The 17720-nt window shown below is 38.2% G+C and overlaps 2 protein-coding genes across 3 annotated transcripts; both read left to right on the top strand.

Annotated features, from left to right (window-relative positions):
- The first annotated feature begins 1650 nt into the window (after positions 1-1650).
- On the top strand, positions 1651-4072 carry LOC103462674 (ribonuclease P protein subunit p25-like). Its single transcript, XM_008405592.3, has 2 exons — positions 1651-2168; positions 2343-4072. The coding sequence occupies exon 2, from the start codon at positions 2677-2679 to the stop codon at positions 3514-3516; it is 840 nt and encodes a 279-aa protein (XP_008403814.1). The 5' UTR covers positions 1651-2168; positions 2343-2676; the 3' UTR covers positions 3517-4072.
- Positions 4073-11113: 7041 nt separating this feature from the next.
- Positions 11114-17417, top strand: dpep2 (dipeptidase 2). Of its 2 annotated transcripts, none has more exons than XM_008405579.3 (11): positions 11114-11441; positions 11836-11992; positions 12099-12225; positions 13160-13289; positions 13417-13567; positions 13730-13799; positions 14137-14313; positions 15305-15389; positions 15483-15558; positions 15723-15858; positions 16540-17417. In XM_008405579.3, the coding sequence occupies exons 2-11, from the start codon at positions 11838-11840 to the stop codon at positions 16732-16734; spliced, it is 1302 nt and encodes a 433-aa protein (XP_008403801.2). In that variant the 5' UTR covers positions 11114-11441; positions 11836-11837; the 3' UTR covers positions 16735-17417. The 2 variants fall into 2 exon arrangements, with proteins under 2 accessions (XP_008403801.2, XP_017159618.2); XM_017304129.2 differs by having other exon boundaries at positions 11115-11500.
- Positions 17418-17720: the final 303 nt, after the last annotated feature.

Raw genomic sequence — 17720 nt, 5'->3', positions numbered from 1 at the left:
GTAAAAACTTGGGTGACCAAGCATGAGCACCATCTCAACCCATCATTAAACGAAGGCACTTAAAGGAAAAAGGCTCCTCTTACAAAGGTCGATACGCTGCACTTTCACATGTTTCGGCTTCGAAGAGTTTCACAATTATTTCATCGAAACGGAAGAAAACATATTTTCTGCAGCAGAAACCACCATGTGATTCATCCCATTCCCACAAGAAAACAGTTTCCTAAGCCTAATCCGTGAAATAATACCCAAACGTCATGTAATAGGGAAAAAAAAGCAATAATTAGAGGGCATCATTTTTAACCTCTCTGTGTTTAAATTAGATTTCTTTTGCCCGTTGTCTTTTTCCACGGCTTTCATGCCTTCTTTCTGTCATTTTGAACATACACATATGTGTGCACACATAAACACAGTTTATTATGCAGTAACATTACCAGATCCCCTTAGGCAGCTGTGCATCTCTGTATGACTGATGAGGGTAATTTCTCCCAAACAACAGAATGATCACTTTAGTGGTGAGTGCAACAGACACCCCCTCCTCCCCTTGTCTTCTTTCTGCCTCTTTCCTTTTAGCTTACAAAAAGGCAAGAAAAAGACAGACATTTGTTACCCTGTCTCATGCAGAGCCTGGAATGCTTTCAGAGATGAATAGCACCGCTGTCTTACATAAATGAATTTACCAACAACAGAAAAACAGTAAATCATTCAAACAGATCTAACAAATCTACACATCTTCTGGTTAAATTCAGGCTCCGCTAATAAAAGAGGTTTCCACTTTAGCTGTGGGACTTGGGAGGTTTCCTTATTTTTTCCTTGATTACCATAGAGATCCAATATAATACACATGCCAGTGCGAATTAGGCTCATATTATGGACCTAGAAAGTCACAGTGAGTTTATACTGTGCGTGCACTACTGCACACCAGGGGATGTACAGAGCAGAGAGTAGTTAGGACTTGTCTGTTTCTCTCTCTCAGACTTATAGGTTCAGCCTCAGTGGGCTGTCTTTACTCATTCTTTTAACTGTCAGTCACACACAAAAACAAATCCACCTGTCGACCGGGAGACTGGGCTGAACAGGGCAGCGGCACAGCTGTCGAGGCTCGACTCGGAACAGTAGGGTGCGAGCCAGCGCCCTCCACTGGTGGCAGAAAGTCCATTAGGACACTTATTACTTCACCTGTCAGCGCTATCTTTTCACTTGCACCCATAAGACAGCCTAATGATAACGGTTACGATTACAGCACCTTGAGCATGGCAGTCATGCTTCCATGCTTTTTGTGGTCCTTGTGTCCTTGATCACAAGGGCTCCCCCCAGCTTGTGACAATATAACAATCCATGCGTTAAGAGACAGACATTTTTACCGCGCCACTTGATTGCCCCAACAATGAAGCTATTAATGTTGCATTATGTAAATTGAAATGGCCACAAACATCTAACAGGATAACGCCTAAGTACAGTGCAATTTAATGCTGCTGACTTTCAGCAGCCCTTTGAAGGATGTTTTCAATTATAACACAGCTAATTTAATTCATTGTTTCGCAGCTGAAAATGCATTTTTAAAGCTTGACTGACTCTCTATTTCAGAACTCAGGTTTAATCAGTCATGTACATTAAACACTGGAACGTCCTCTAAAGAGATTGACAAAGTTGCCGGGGATCTGCATTCCAGGTTTTAAAGGGACGCAGTAGCCCTTCCCTTTTCTTTTCCCTCAGATGGCAGGCTTCAGTTGTGGAGGGGAGGGTGTTCGTCTAAAAGATGAAAAGACCTGCGCCTTTAAGAGGGCTGTCTCCCCTTTCCCTCTTGCTCCCCCTCAGCCACACAGACACTCCTCCTGTGAGCATTTGTGAGGCAGCTCCTGTCACTTATGTCTCTTTGTAGGGAACAGAGCAGACTTCCCAGAGCATCACTGAAGACAAGATACAACTCTGGGGACTACACCCGAGCTGCACACCCCTGTGCAGCCCTGGTCTCAGTTGCAGCGGATTCCAGAGTGGGCACGTGGAGAGGAAAGACAGACCAACTTGAGCTGGAGGAGCATAATTCAGAAGTCTTGAGGAATAAGTGGAAAATAAAAATACAAACTATCCCAGAGGTCACTTCTGAAATGATGAGAAGATGATCAGCAGGGCAGACTCATCAGCGCTGGATTGGACCGCGAAAGAAAAAGGTGGAGTCCTGATAAGAGCTTTGAGTTTCTCTTTTAAAAAGTTTTGTTAAAGAAGACTCGAAGAACACTGTAGTATGTGCAGAAATTAAGATACAATTGCTAGTAATACATGCAGCAGAAGGAAAGGCTAATTTTACCTTCCAGTGTTTTTTTTTTTTCTTTGTCTTTTCATAGGAATCTGGAACACATTCCGAAAAGACATTGATGGTTTGAAAATGAGCAGCTCTTTGAAGAACATCTTGAAAGGTCCCAACAGTGCTTTTAATTCATCAGTCAGGCGTTTATCTTATTTCTCCAGCTTCCTCTGAGAGGGGACATTAAAGACTTTGTTGATAGAGCTCTTGGGGAGTGAGTAATATTTCTTATATGAAGTCTTAAAACTTTACAGCTGTTGACTGGAAGGAGACAGAACTGCCAAGTGCGTAAGAAAATTATGTTATGGTGTACTCTATGGGGGAGACGCGTGTGTCTGGACTAATAATTCGTTGACGCACCAGGGACTGCAGAAATGTTTACGGGATGTGGAGTGTTCAGTGGCCATAACCAGTGCTTGGCTAACAACAATGTCAAACCCCAACCAGGACTGGAGGTAAAGAGACCAAACCAAACTGCCAATGGAGTAAACCAGGGGACGTGCCCCTTTTATCAGGGTCAAACTTACACAAACGCTGTAATGCAGCCTGCAGTGTTCAACAGTGGTTCTAATCCGCTAAAACCTTCAGTGTTGCCAGCTTCTCCAACAGCAGTTAAACTAGGCCAGGAAGGTTTCAAAAAAGTTGGCCGCGTTGAGGAGGACAGCCCCTGTCCCTTTCCAGGTCTGGCTTCTGGGGTGCTGGAGATGCGTGTCAAGGAGGGCAGCAAGATTCGCAACCTAATGGGATTTGCTATGGCTCGGATGCAAGGAGAAAAGACTGGAAGTGCGGCGGGCGGAACCGTTGCCGGGCTCAGGCAGGTCATCTTTACTGGGTCAGGTCGCGCAGTCACAAAGACAATCACCTGTGCTGAGATTATGAAACGAAAAGTGGGCTGCCTGCATCAGATGACCAAGCTAAGGTACAAAGTGGTGAAAGAAGTGTGGGAGAGCAACCAGGGGGCGGCATCTGAGATGACAGTGCATAGGACTGTACCTTCCATCAGCATCCTTCTTTCTAAGGATCCTCTGGATCCGCAAGAGCCAGGCTATCAGCCTCCAGAGGCTCTAAGTGCATTGTGGGAGGACAGAGCAGGGACTGAGCCTTCAGCACAAACAACATACAAGAGACCTCTTGGACAATTGCCATACAGCGGCTTCCCTCACTGTAAGAAGCTGTGCTTGGAGGAAGGAGTCTCAGTCCTTCCTCCTAACTGACTGGCTAAACCCTTGTCACAGTGGAGAGGATTGAATCAGCAAAGTTCATTTGGCGCTGCACTCCAGTCTAGCACAATGCTGAGACAATCAGAACATTCACTCAGTCAGAACAGTGCTTTCTTAGAAGAACTGAATCCCAAATTCAAGCCTCAGTAGGTCAGTTTGACTCAGATTGAAAAGCTTGCTTCTGTACAAAGAGCACTCACAGAACAGATTTATGGCCTCCGACATCACAACCGTGATAATGTGTGCTTTTACTGTGTGATGACGAACAGAAAGAAATCATATCCCACAATGACAACAACATCAAAATGAAGCCATTGATTGCCCAAGTCAACTATGTTTGAGTTGTGGATAAAACTACTTCTTGGTATGAAAACCTTTTGTTCATAAGTACTCTGAAACTGAGCTTTTCAAATGAAGAAATAAATAAATACAATTTTGTAAAAGAAATAAACCGAAAATATTGGTGGTATAACAAATGAAAAGATGTACCATTTTAGTTTGTCTGACTATCAATCTTCCCACAAAAATAAACATTTCCTTTCCAAATTAAGTTTTCTTTTGCATTTTATCTTTTTATTCATACATCACTATGCAAAGCTCTAATGGAACAAAAAAAATCACAGCGTGCTGATGTTTTGATAAGAGTACCAGCAGTGAAATTTGTCTGTAGAAAAGCTGATTTAATGACAAAGCTGTTGATAAGGACCAAACCAACCCAGCCTGACAGAAATGCCAGGGGGAGAAATACAGGCAGAGATTATCATTAAGATAACTACATAACATCACACAACACAGAGGAGAAAAGGATTTAAACTAGGCTTGACGGAGCTTTACACTGCACTGTTGCTGCAAAATATGAAACCGAGGCAATAAGGTACACTTCTTTTCATTTCGGCCTGCAGGCCTTCCTGTACAGCAGCAGTGCATCTTTTGTCATCTTTTTTTCTCCTCTCCATCATCTTCTATTTCTCAAGAAAATATCACACAGAAAACTCAGGTGTATACAGAGGCAAATTTTAAAACGGCGACATGCGGCTTCTGAGACGAAAATAAATGGAATAGATGCTGACTTTTCAAGTTGCTTTTTTATGCATCGCTTTTCTGCTTTTATTCTATTTGGATGGTATTACGGTGGCAACAGCGATATTGCAAAAGTTTCAACAGAAAGTGCTGATATTTGCAGCAATGACGGAGAATGGCCTGCAGAGAAAAAGCCAACGCTAAAAGGAAATTAAAATAAATGCATTAAATTGTGTTGTGATCATTTTAAATGTCATTTTACAGCCTTTTTCTACTTTTTTCATAATTTCCCCTTTGCAATATTCTTCAAATGCAGTAGCAATCACAGTAAAAATAAAATGTTTGTTGAGGTAATACTATTTCATTTAAATATGTGAAAAAAACAGCTTTGGACCCTTAAATCACATTTATTTTACAGAACAATAAAGAATCTAAAATATATCAAAGTGACTACAAAGTCGTTAACTGTTTTTGGTGGCAAAAAACGTGACCACTTGCTCGCTCAATCCCATTACATGAATTGGAGCAAAGCAGAACGACCAAGGTTGAAGAAATGCTGCGACTGCAAAACAGCTCACATGAAGCAAACTGTGTGTCCTCAAGACTGCCGGAAGGTTATCATTTTAGGTCACCGTTATCACAGAGTTAACAGCTTTCACCCAGGAGCCTATGGGCCAGCCAGTCTGAAGTCCGGGTCAAAATAAAAAAAAAAAAGATAATCCCTACAAGTAAATTTCAAATCGACCTGCATTTGTTATCATGCATTGAGGATTCAGGGCCAAATGTGAAATGCAGACGGGTAATTAGGGATAACGGCAAAGCGTTACCTGAGTGAGAGAACAGATAAAACACACTGACAAAAACATCCCAGAGCTAAATCCAATGTGGCTGCCGCGAAATAGGTTGGTGGAGGAGTCAAATAGGTGCATTATAGGATTGTGGACAAGGTTATTCACAGACTGTGAGTCTGTTTGCCGGTATTGTTTGTTTTCAAAGATCCATTCAAAGTGTGTATAAGGCAATACAGACATAAATAGAAAAAGAAAATGCAATTCAGTGTGACCTTAAAGTATTTAAACAGAGAGGAGAAAATACTTTAATCATTCATTTTGATTTTGAAATAAAATGAAGAAAATTAACAGATTATTGGAAACTGAATTTGGACTGAACCAGATTATACAGCTGCCCATAAATCTGACCTGTTTGGATAGATATTCACTTTAATTCAGCAATTTAAATAAACTGAAAAAAATTCTTATGAAATTGTTAGTGAAACACAGAAGAAAGGTGGTGTTTCCATTATCTTTGTTTACTTTCAAGAGTATAATTCAAGTTAAACATATTATGCAGCTTTAATATGCACCAAACTGTATGACAGATAGCATTATTAAAAAAAGATAGGTGGACACAGCAGTAACATTTTGTTGACCAAAGTCAGTAAGTAACTGCGTGCCCTGAATGTGAATAAATTTGTTGTGAAGTTAACATAAAGAAAGTGTTGGCACTCCATTTCTTCCCTCTCTGCCTCTGCAGCAGATGAGAGTGAGGTCTTTGGGATGGCGTGGGAGTTCGCTATCTCCCAGCCTCCAGATGGCTCCGTCTTCTCTTATCTAGAAGAATGGGTGCCGCCTCAATTTTTCAACTCGCCTTATCTGGGAATCCTTTAAATTGAATATTTACTGGGCCTGTGTTTTCTGCCGGCGTTAGCCCTCAGGAGTCGACATTCCTTTTGCTTGTTCAGACAGGGCAAAAGGTTTTTCTCGCTCACACACTTCCATTGTCCGTTTTGTCAAGCAATAGGACAGTGATTGATTATGTGATTGCTGGAAGAGAATGGAAGGTTAAGCAGTTAGGCTGAGAGCTGGAGGGGGGGGGGGAGGGCATTGTAACAAATAGCCAGAGAGGGAATATGAGGAACAATGGAGAAATGTACATTACCCAAACATGACATCAGGCACCTTCAGTTTATGTCAGGGGCAAAATAAAATATATTAATCATTTTCTAAACAGTCTATTGTTTCATGCACAGCATACACAAGAGGATAAGAGAACCCTTAAGCAGCCATTGAAAACATCTTATTGCCATTTGACTGGCTGTGGTCTATCTGCATAAACAAGCTGTGCCACAGCTACTCCCTGGTAAGTGTCTGGAAATGTCTTTTCAAAACCATTTTGCAGAATGTCTCCATGTTGGATTAATCAGTGCAGCTGAGGATGTAATTGCTGTGCTGAAGTGAAAGCTGTAAGAACAGATAATGAACACCAACTCCATGGCTGCCAGAATCCAGGGCAAAAAAAAATAGAAAATGGCAAATTTGAACATAAGAATGTCTTGAGCATTATTTAAACAGAAACAATATAAAGGTCCACTATATTTACACACATAAAGACCATTTAAAAAGCTATCAGTAGGTCTAAAAATGCATCTTATTACACCATGCAACAACTTTAAAATAATTCCTTGTGCTTTGAGGCTTTTCCTAAACTTTTAAAATGATCTGATAGTTTGTTTATATATTTAGTAGATGCCTGTTCTGCGATCAAGCCATGGTGCTTGGCTAATTTATATGTACATGAATCTGAAACTCTTGGTACGCTAAGAAAATGAAATGTAGAAGCTGAGTGTTGCTGCCCTCTAGTGAAGAAAGACGCTGAGTCAAGAGGGCACCATTCAACTACAACGTGTTCATAGCAAACCTCTGAAAGCTTAAACTGCAGCAGGTTTCCGTATAGTGCACATATTTGTCTTTATGTACTATAGATATAAAAATGACAAAAAAAAGTTTTGAATTTTATTTCACCTATAAAAAGTATTTAAACAATATGTATACATTTCCAGTTCACAACATATTATTTAAATTCACTTTACAGAAAAACCAAATTTGAGTAATAATATATAGACTTTTTTGTTTTTACAAAGATTGTATATTTATAATCATTATATTTTGCTACATTTGCACTCAAATGTTGCAATGGCTAAAACTGACTTTTTATTGGATATGTTGTACTCTTTCACCCTTGAACAGTTATTTCAGAGAGAAAATGTGAAACAAAAACAGTTCTTAAATGACAATGACATTCTGGAGGTTTTCCAGTCAGGTTTTAAAACTCTTCATAGTACAGAATCTGCTTGAATAAGAGTTTTTAATGACATCCTTCTTGCATGTGATTCTGGTAACCATGTTGTTCTGATTTTACTTGATCTAACTGCTGCCTTTGATACAGTAGACCACAACATTTTAATATCGAGATTACACCACATTGTAGGTATTGATGGCACTGTTCTTAAATGGTTCCAGTCCTACCTGGATGAGAGAACATTTTCAGTGAAAATTTGTGACTCTGAATCATCTGCTGCTTCAATGTCTTATGGTGTCCGCAGGGCTCAATTCTGGGCCCTCTGCTTTTCTCTCTTTATTTACTGCCTCTGGCTTTCATACTTAGGAAACATGGGATTTATTTTCATTGTTATGCTGATGATTGTCAGATTTATTTGCCCATGAAGCAGAAGGATGTCCACTCCATCACACATCTCCTGGCATGTCTAGGTGATATTAAAGCTTGGTGGCCTTGAACTTTTTAAATTTTAATGAAAACAAAACAGAGGTGATGGTGTTTGGACCCAGTGGCTCCTGTGAGTCGTCCTCTGTTGACCTGGGACCTTTGGAGGTATATTTTAAACCTGTTTTTACAGATCTTGGTTTAAGGTGGACAGTGATTTTAAATTGTCAGCCAAATCAGAGCTGTGGTTAAGTTCAGCTTTTATCATTTAAGGCGATTGGTGTCAGTGAAATCTTTTCTTTCCAGGCAGCATTTTGAAATGGTGATCCACGCTTTTATTTTCACTCGATTGGATTACCTTAACGCACTTTATCTGGGAGTCAGTCAGTCGCTGCTCTCACGTCTGCAGCTAGTACAGAATGCAGCTGCACGACTTCTGACAGGAACTCAAAGGAGGGAGCATGTGACCCCTGTCCTGGCCTCACTTCACTGGCTGCCTGTTTATTTTAGGATTCATTTTAAAATTCTTATGTTTGTTTTTAAATCACTACATAATCTTGCCCCGGCTTGCCTCTCTGAGCTTCTTCACCCCTATGTACCCTATCGGTCTCTCAGGTCAGCAGATCAGCTGCTCTTGGAGATACTGAGATTCAGAAGGAAGCTCAGAGGGGACAGGGCTTTCTGTCATTGGCCCAAAGTTATGGAACGACTTGCCTTTGCAGGTCAGAGAGGCCCCTTCACTGTCCACTTTTAAAGTTTGTCTTAAAACCCATTTATTTCTCTTGGCTTTCAACACCAGCGGGATCTAGTTTTAAATTGTATGTTTTTGTTTTTAAACTGTAAGTTTTATTTTATTTTTTATTATGTTGTGTTTTAATGTACAGCACTTTGTATCAGCTGTGGTTGTTTTAAAGTGCTTTATAAATAAAGTTGGTTTGGTTTGAACCTCAGCAGTGTTGAAGTAGAAGACTTTACAGGAACCATCGTGTTCTGATTGTGCATTTATGAAGTAATGTCAGAGTTTATTTCTCATCCATCTAACAGATAGTACTTCTCATAGTAACTCATCTAATCTGCAATGATCTCTGGCAGTATTTCAATTCAATTAAAACTTACGTTTTGGTTAAGACGAGTGCAAACACACACATTGGATGCTACGAGTAATGATATAATATCTCAATATTCAGTTCATTGTTTTCTGTTGTCATCAGTTTTTTTCTACCAGTTTGTTAATTGATGCAGAGGAGCCTCGTTTGAATCTGTTTATACAATATTCTCATGTACTCATTAGATAAAAAGTTAATTGTTTGCAATGAGTATCTATGCTCACAATCAGAGGAAACGTTTAATCCTTGTTGTTTTTCTTGAATATCAGAAACAGAGTCAACCATAAAGAAAGGGAGACACATACTGTGTCACTTTCACACAGTGAATAAGTTATGTAGTTTGGGCAGAGTCACTGTTTGTTTATTTTTTTTATTTTTTTTTCAAAATATAAATACATAAATAAAATTATCACTCAGAATGTGTGTCTTTTAAAATTGTATTGACCTTCTTGTTAGAAGATGTTTACTTTTAAGAATATAAAGTTTAATTAACTGGATAAACAATTTAAAAATTGTATATTCAAATGTCAAGGTCTCAAATCACACATCTAGGCATAGGTAATAGGACGAAGAATGCGTCTGTCATGTTTCTAGTTACAACCCACACCAAGGTCGACAATATTACTAAATGGTTTGGTTAATTTCAATTCAAACAGTCTCTGCTGGGTTTCCACTCCGCACAGCAGGTGGACTGGTCGAGTAATTTCAACACAGTTGTGATTACTCCATTGAAGCAGTGGGTTGCTCCAATCAGAGCCGAATCACTCTCCTCATTATAGTTTGCAAGGCCAAATCACAGTGGGTGGACCACTGAGTAAGACTTCACATTTTCTCTCTGAAATAATTTCAATTCATTTTTGGCACTCTGATGTTACCCCATCAACACCAGACTCTTTCACATTTGCACAACTACCCATCATGCACTTGCTATTCAAGTTCAAGGATGTGTAAAAGCAGAGAAGACGATTTGTAACCTTGACTTTTGTAATCAAACACAGTGGCTACGATAAGCTATGTTCCTTGTTAGGAATGAAAAATGAATGTCTTTAAAAGAAAGAGAGGTTCTTAACAACGAATACTGTACAATAATCTAGATATGCTGCACACAAACTATGCTTGATAATCTCTTTTTCAGAGAATTGCCAGAAATACTTTGTATGGTCAAGGTATCCACGAAAAAGAGATGTTTATCTCAAGAGAAATTAAGACTAAAATATAACAATTACATTGCCATCAAAAATATCAATTTAACTCTTTACATTTTGTCAATAAAATGTCAAATCTTTCTTGCACAACCTTAATAATATTTTATGGGACATAATGTGACAGTAAGACAATGTGGTGGACAAATGTTGGGTTCAAACAAAATGAGCCATTGGTTTTTACAGATTTTGACATCTACTGTTGAACACATTTGTATTCAGCTCCCTTAACTTGGATACCCTTAAACAAAATCCACTGCTACTAAAAATACTTCTTATTGATTTTATTCAACATTCTATCTTTCTGAGAAGCTGAATTTATTTATTTTTTCCTTTTTATTTTTTTTTTGCAACTAAGCCATAATGATAAAAATTTACTGAATTACAAAAAAAAAAAAAAAGTCAGTGTATAATGTAAGGGTTCCTCTTTCTGAACTTAATTACTGTAGCAAAGTAACGTTTTGATAATATTCTGATTTGGGAAAAGCTTTTATTCCTCAGAACTATTTGCATTCCTTAGATATTTATAACCAGCCTTTTCCTATAAATATTAATAATTTCTCTTCAAACTTTGACGTCAATGCAAATAATATTCTATGAGTTTCCATTTCATTGTGGTTCTCTGTCGATTTCCGAAGACTTTACATGTTGGATGCCATTTGTTTTTGTCATAGAGTCAGGCTTCTTTAGAGTGGACCGCGTATGCAAAATGTTTCGTATTTTTTAAAATTTATTTATAAAATTTTTTTTAGCTTGGACATTATGGTAGTTTAAGATTTGAGAGCCAAGTTCGCTTTTCTTGATTCTCGCAGCAGATGGCGCTTAAATGTCCTATTATTCAGTGTTAATTTCTTACTTCATGAAAATTGGTGAAAGATTTTCGACTGCGAAAATTTTATACTTAATTTTTTTTTAACATTACTCCAACTAACGGTGCTTTCTAATAACCGTAAACAAACATAGATGTTTCTACCGGAATAAAGTAAAGCCGGACCCGATAGTATTGGACTTTTTCAGATCGCATTTGAACGCACCAGACTAACAGCTGTTTTCTCCTGGGCTGTGTCCTCTTCATTTACGGAGCTGAGAGGTAGGAAGATCCAACGGTTTGTCAACAAAACTGTCAACACGTTTACTGTTGCCGGTCTGGTAAGATACTTTGCGCAGTTTAAATGAACTTTTCTTATATTTAACTGATCATGTAAATACATTTACTTACTGCTCTCTTAAAAAGGAGTTTTTTTTTACTCTTTACGGTTTGCCATCGTAATTGCTTTGCGATGAATGTGGTAACCTAAACAAGGATAAGTTTAAGTGTTTTGACTTGTTTGTTTTATAAGATCCATAAATTAACATTTTATAAACTAAAAAGTGGATTCAGCTTTAAGGCTATGCGTTATAGATTAGAGTTAATTATTTGATGTTGATGTTTTTAATCTGTTTTTTTAAATATATCTTTCATTCTAATGTTTTTCTCTTTTCAGAAATGTCTTATAGGATAACTTTATTAGGTGCTTCATGCAGCCTTTGTGTGCACTCTCTCAGAGCTCTGTTAGCTTTCTCTCTGTGCTGCTTCATATCTGGATACTCCGAAAGAGACAGAGCACATGATTTGTTGTCCAAATATCCTATCATCGATGGGTAATGGATCCATATTGCTTAATCCTGTACATAAGTGTACAATCTTCGAAATTAAGATCAAAAGGCTTAATGTTGCTTTTCTCGCTCCTTCTTCTTCTTGCTACAGTCATAACGATCTAGCTCTAAGACTGAGGATCCATCACAGCAACCAGCTGAGTAAGATCAATCTGACTCATCTCACCAGAGTGGCCACCGATATCTCCCGCCTCAGAGCAGGCCATGTGCAGACACAGGTACTGTAGAGTCTGACTGAGTAAGCATCAAGGCACTGTTTTGGTATGTCCATTTACTGGTCACTTTATAAGTATTTGTTAACACAAATTACAAAATAACTTTGGAAATGGCAACATTTTTTAGAGTGGTCTGAATATTTCAGAAACCGCTCTTTTGCTGTGATTTTCAATGCAAAACCATTTCTTAGATAGCCCTAAAAATGGGCTATATGAGAAATACTGTACATAAACTGTATGTACAGAAATGCCTTTCTGAAGTTGGGATCAGAGGTCAATAAGGAGACTGGTAGAAAGGTAACAGTGTCTAAAATGACCACTCGGTTGCTTGCAGAGTATTTTCTGTTAATGCAGAACCTTGAAGCAGATGGTTTATGGCAGCAGAAGACCATAATGGGTGGTGCTTCTGTCCGCCAAGAACAGGAAATTGAGACCACAGTTTACACTGTCACGGCAGATTTACATAACATATTGAGAAAACGTTGCTTGATCTGAGTCACCCTAAAAATTCTAATGCCATGTTGAGAATTTGGTTTAAACAACATAAAGATGTAAGTCTTTTCTTCGTTCTATCAATTGAGAGGTTGTGTTATGGTGAGGAGGATATTTTTTGGCCACATTAGTACCTTTAGTACCAATTAAGCATCAATAAACATTGTGTGAGTATTATTACTAATGATGTCCATCACTTTATGATTAGGTTTCCCATCTTCTGAAGGCTTGTCGCTGCAGGATAATGCATTATATGAAATGTTAAAATCATCAGTTGGTTTCTATAACATGACACACTTGGTTAACTGTACTCCAAAGATCTCCACAATCACCAGGTCTCAACCCAATAGAGCCATCATGGCAGCATAAGCCAATATAACATTATATGTTGTTAATATATGTGATTTTTTTTATTATTAATTTGACATTCATCTCCGTTTGTCAGATGTTTGCAGTCTATGTTTTGTGTGGGGCCCAGCACATGGATGCGGTGCGACTGACTTTGGAGCAAATAGATGTAATCAGACGAATATGCACAGAATACCCTGACTTTGAACTGGTCACTTCCACTCAGGGTATGGTACTCATCGTCTTGTTACCAAGCCCAGTGACTAGTACATTGACTGCTACGCTTCCAAATTAATAAGGGAACAGGTGCAATGCCAGCTTTTTTGAATCATGAAAGTGTGTCTGTGTTTGCAGAACTGAGGGATTCCATGACGAAGGGTAAAATTGCTTGCCTGATAAGTATTGAAGGGGGCCACTCCATTGATAGCAGCCTTCCTGCGCTGCGCATGTTTTATCAGCTTGGAGTCCGCTCCATGTCCCTCACTCATTCCTGCAATACTCCCTGGTATTCTAAAGAGCATGCCGTTTCAAAACATCATATTTATTATCTGTAGGATGTAAATCCCATATTAGAAACAAGCTCAGTCTGAACATATTTTGAATAAAGATTATGCTTAACTTTTTGTTCTGCATCTTCTGACTAATATACATTTACGTTTTGGTGCAGGGCTGAATCTTCTACAAACTATTACAAAGTCTTTGTAAGGCACAATAACAGCCTGACGACATTTGGAAAGGTAAGGTTAAACTTTGGTGGCAGTAACCATAGAAGTTACTGCCACATCTCATCACAGCTCACAAACTGTTCATGCATTTTAGGAGGAAATTGTGGAATTGTGGAAATTTTACTGCCTAAAAATAATAAGGAAGAGTGAAAGCAGTTGTAGATGGTTGGTATCTTTATTTTCGGACCTCTGTCCGTAGGACTTCCTTGATAGTTATCAGTACCAGAGTATTTACTTGTGTATGCCTCACAATCTCCTGTTTCTGGTTAATTTATTCTCCTTCCTTTTCCTGATTCGCAAATGTCCACTTAAATGGTTATCACATTTGTATCCCTTCTTTTTTTAATAGGCTGTGGTGGATGAGATGAACAGACTGGGAATGATAGTGGATCTTTCCCACACATCTTTTGAGACGGCGTCAGCCGTTCTGAGCCATTCCAAAGCTCCAGTCATTTTCAGTCATTCGTCCTCCTACATGATCTGTAACAACAGTCGTAATGTACCTGACCGGTTGCTTAAGGAACTGGTGAGAAAACCTGCTTGCTGAATCATCTCTGGTTTGTTGCTTTCATGCTAATGTAATGACACATCTGTATGCAAATTTCCAGCTTAGAAATGAAAGCCTGTTAACGTTTATGATCATTTTTCTAAATGATAAAATGTGTGTTTATAAAAAAGGTCCTTACTGACTCTTCATAATAATATTGGACATTTTGGAAAAATATATGTCAATGTATATTAACCAAAATGATCTACTCCAAGCCAGCATAATCATTCATCTGGATAAACAAATTAAGTTTAATTCTTATACTGTGTAAAAAAAAATTTAGCCTTAATTTGTGGAATAATAAAGAAACGTATTTTTGATACTTTTTTCATAAATACCATGATAAACTCAGACATACACTAATAAGAGGTTTAATCCATGATGAAGAACTCTCATGTAAATGTGCCTCCCATGTGCTTTTGGCACTCACCCCCTGCGCCACCTACACACAAGCGCACACACACGCGCACATGCACACACTTTTACAGGAACCTCATTATTTATTCCAGCATATACCAACCCTGGTCCTTGGGGCACACAGCTCTGAATCAGCACACGTTTGAGTTACTAACATGTTTCTGCCAAACTGATGTATTGTTTTTTAATCTGTGTATTATGTTCATCATTAAATGGAATATTTGAGTATGCATTATGCAAACACAATGAGCCAAAGCAAATTAAACAGTTTTAGCCATTTCTTTCCCTTGTCTTTAAAACTGCATCTGGTCACAGTTTGATCTGAAAAAAGTGAACTAGGCGTGAGTAGTACCTCATACACATCTTGATTTGGCATGTTTCTCATCATTTCACATTATTGTGTTTGCTTAAGCACAGCCTGGAGCAACACACAGACTTCTACTTTTGACCTTATTTCTCTCCACAAGCATAGTTTAATTGTAAATAACCTGACAAACATATCCATCTTAGCTTAGTTGGTGATGCGCCTTCATACTATTTGTTTGTGTTTCAGCAAAAGAACGGAGGGCTGATCATGGTGAATTTCTACAGCCCTTTTATTTCCTGCCAGAACAAAGCTACTGTTTCTCATTTGGCTGGTAAACCTTTCTTCTTGAATAGTAGTGCATTTGAATGTGGCATTAAATCTTTTAATACCTGAGTCTTATGTGTATTTTCAACTGTTTCAACAGACCACTTTCATTACATTAAGGGTGTTATTGGAGCTAAGTCAATAGGAATTGGAGGAGATTTTGATGGTGGCACTAGGTGAGACATGTACCTGGAGGCCTTCCATCCATCCATCCGTCTGTCCGTTAGTCCATCCATTTCCATCTATCTATCTGTCCTCCTTTTCTCCTTCCATCCACCCTTTTGTTTTAATTTTTGTTGGAAGAATAGTGATCATTTACTCATATGTGTTTCAATTACAGCTTTCCTGTGGGGTTAGAAGATGTCTCAAAGTATCCCGTAATAGTCCAGGAGCTCCTGAAGAGGAACTGGACAGAGGAGGACTTGGCTGATGTCCTTAGAAATAATTTCCTGCGAGTGTTTGAGGAAGTTGAGAAGGTAAGCTGGGAAAATAACTCACTTCCTGACTAAGGAATCCCACTATACACTGTGTACACAATTATCAGTCATGTGAGTGTTTTGACCATACTACCACTATTAGGGTTATTTTTCTAACTCCAAGCTGGATAAAATTGAATACATTATGTATTTAATTATATGCAGGACTCTTGAAATTGTTAAGATATTCGAGAATGATCACAGACCATTCCAATTTATGACTTCTTCCTCAGCTGATCTGAACCCAGCTGAGAACAGTTCAGTACAGTGAAGGAAAACGGTATGCCTCTCTGAACAGTCGGAGAGCTATACTTCTGAATGCTGAGCGGTCATTCCTGTAAAACTAACTGTCCTAATTTTATTGTCTTGTCATCACACACCAAAGTATTGAACTAGTTTTTGAAATCTGTCAGTTTGATGCTTTTCTTTATCGTTCTTTCTGGAAATACTCTCCTAAATTAAACAATTTCTCTTAGGTGAGCAAAACGTCATGCCTCAGCAATCAGTGAAAACACATGATTTCCCCCAGTCAAATACTTTTTAATATTATTTACAAATATTTTGCATGTTTCTAGTTCTGTTTTTGATGAGTTATCTGATAATCCGATGTGCTCCAAGTCTTTAGGGTTTTCATATTCATTTGTGCAATATTTTCTACTTGTTTTCTACTCTGTCTTTTAGGTTCGCAATGAGCTAAGCTGGAAGAAGCCAAGTGAAGAAGAGATACCTCTAACAGAGGTGGCGAACAAATGTAGATTGGAACTCAAACAACCTAGCCTGCGAGAATTGCTCTCCAACCAGAGCCCAGCCTTAAAAGCAAAAGGACAGAATTTATTATTCCTGGCCTTTGCACTGGTTTTTTACTTCTTTCCTTGACTGACTAAATCCTGTCCTTTTCTTTAGTTCAGCTTTTTGTTATCTATTTGAAGGATGAGTGCAGATGTCCATTATAAACTCATATTTCATAGGTGCATATGTACCCATGCTTATAGCATATAGTTACAGTAGTTATTCACATTTTTTTTACAACAATTTTTTACTAGGGGTGCACTGATTGATCGATCTGAATTCCATAATTTTGGGTGATCGGCAATCGACTGATACTTTTGGGTGAAACTGATCGTAACCACAAATCTTATCTACCTCTGTAAAAGTCTGAAAATCAGTCACTGACCTCTTTTGCTCTGCTGTGCAAGAGGGCTGACTGACAGATCCACTCACCAGGTCACATCTGCAGGTATCTGGTTAACGATAGTCAACCAAATACTAATACTAATACAGTCCTCCCTATTGATTTTCTCTTCACAAAAGTAGCTTGCGACAAATGTAGTCATTGGAAACTTTGGCAACAGTACCATTTATAAAGAAAAAATAGAGATGATCTGCCAAAGAATTGCAGTCAGTGCATACCTACTTCTTACCTGTATTTGTTAAAATTCTGCTATATAGGATGCACTTTAATAACCAATGTATGAATGTATTTATAAGAACCTATATTTTGTTGCTGATGTATGCAGTTCAGAATCGGTATAGAAAAAAAATAAAAAATTTAAAATGGAGCTTCTGATTTAATGAATGTTGTTGACCAGTGGGTTAAAATATATTAAATATATATATTTGGTTTAAATATAGGAATTAAACCAAATAATCGGAGTAGTTGCTGTGGCAGGACTTGAATCAACAGATGAAAAGATCCATTGGTTAGATTAATTATAGTGATTATATCTACCTTTATATAACCTCAGCTACATGTTCAGAAGTCTGGGTAGCACACACATGCATTCATACATCCATACAATCCCAATTTACCCAAAAGAATACAATCTCTCTCTTTGTGTGTTTTATGAAAAAAAAGAATCTTA

This window comes from Poecilia reticulata, chromosome 3 (assembly GCF_904066995.2).
Source record: "Poecilia reticulata chromosome 3, P_reticulata-male-v2, whole genome shotgun sequence".
Taxonomy (NCBI): Eukaryota; Metazoa; Chordata; class Actinopteri; order Cyprinodontiformes; family Poeciliidae; genus Poecilia; species Poecilia reticulata.
The sequence above is the reverse complement of the archived record's forward strand: the minus strand, read 5'-3'. Positions and strand labels throughout refer to the sequence as shown.

Coding starts and splice junctions, on each gene's coding strand:
- LOC103462674 (XM_008405592.3), top strand. CDS start 2,677: ATGTTTACGGGATGTGGAGTGTTCAGTGGCCATAACCAGTGCTTGGCT.
- dpep2 (XM_008405579.3), top strand. CDS start 11,838: ATGTCTTATAGGATAACTTTATTAGGTGCTTCATGCAGCCTTTGTGTG. Junction 13,800..14,136: donor GCCTGACGACATTTGGAAAG/GTAAGGTTAAAC, acceptor TTTTTTTAATAG/GCTGTGGTGGATGAGATGAA. Junction 15,390..15,482: donor TACTGTTTCTCATTTGGCTG/GTAAACCTTTCT, acceptor CTGTTTCAACAG/ACCACTTTCATTACATTAAG.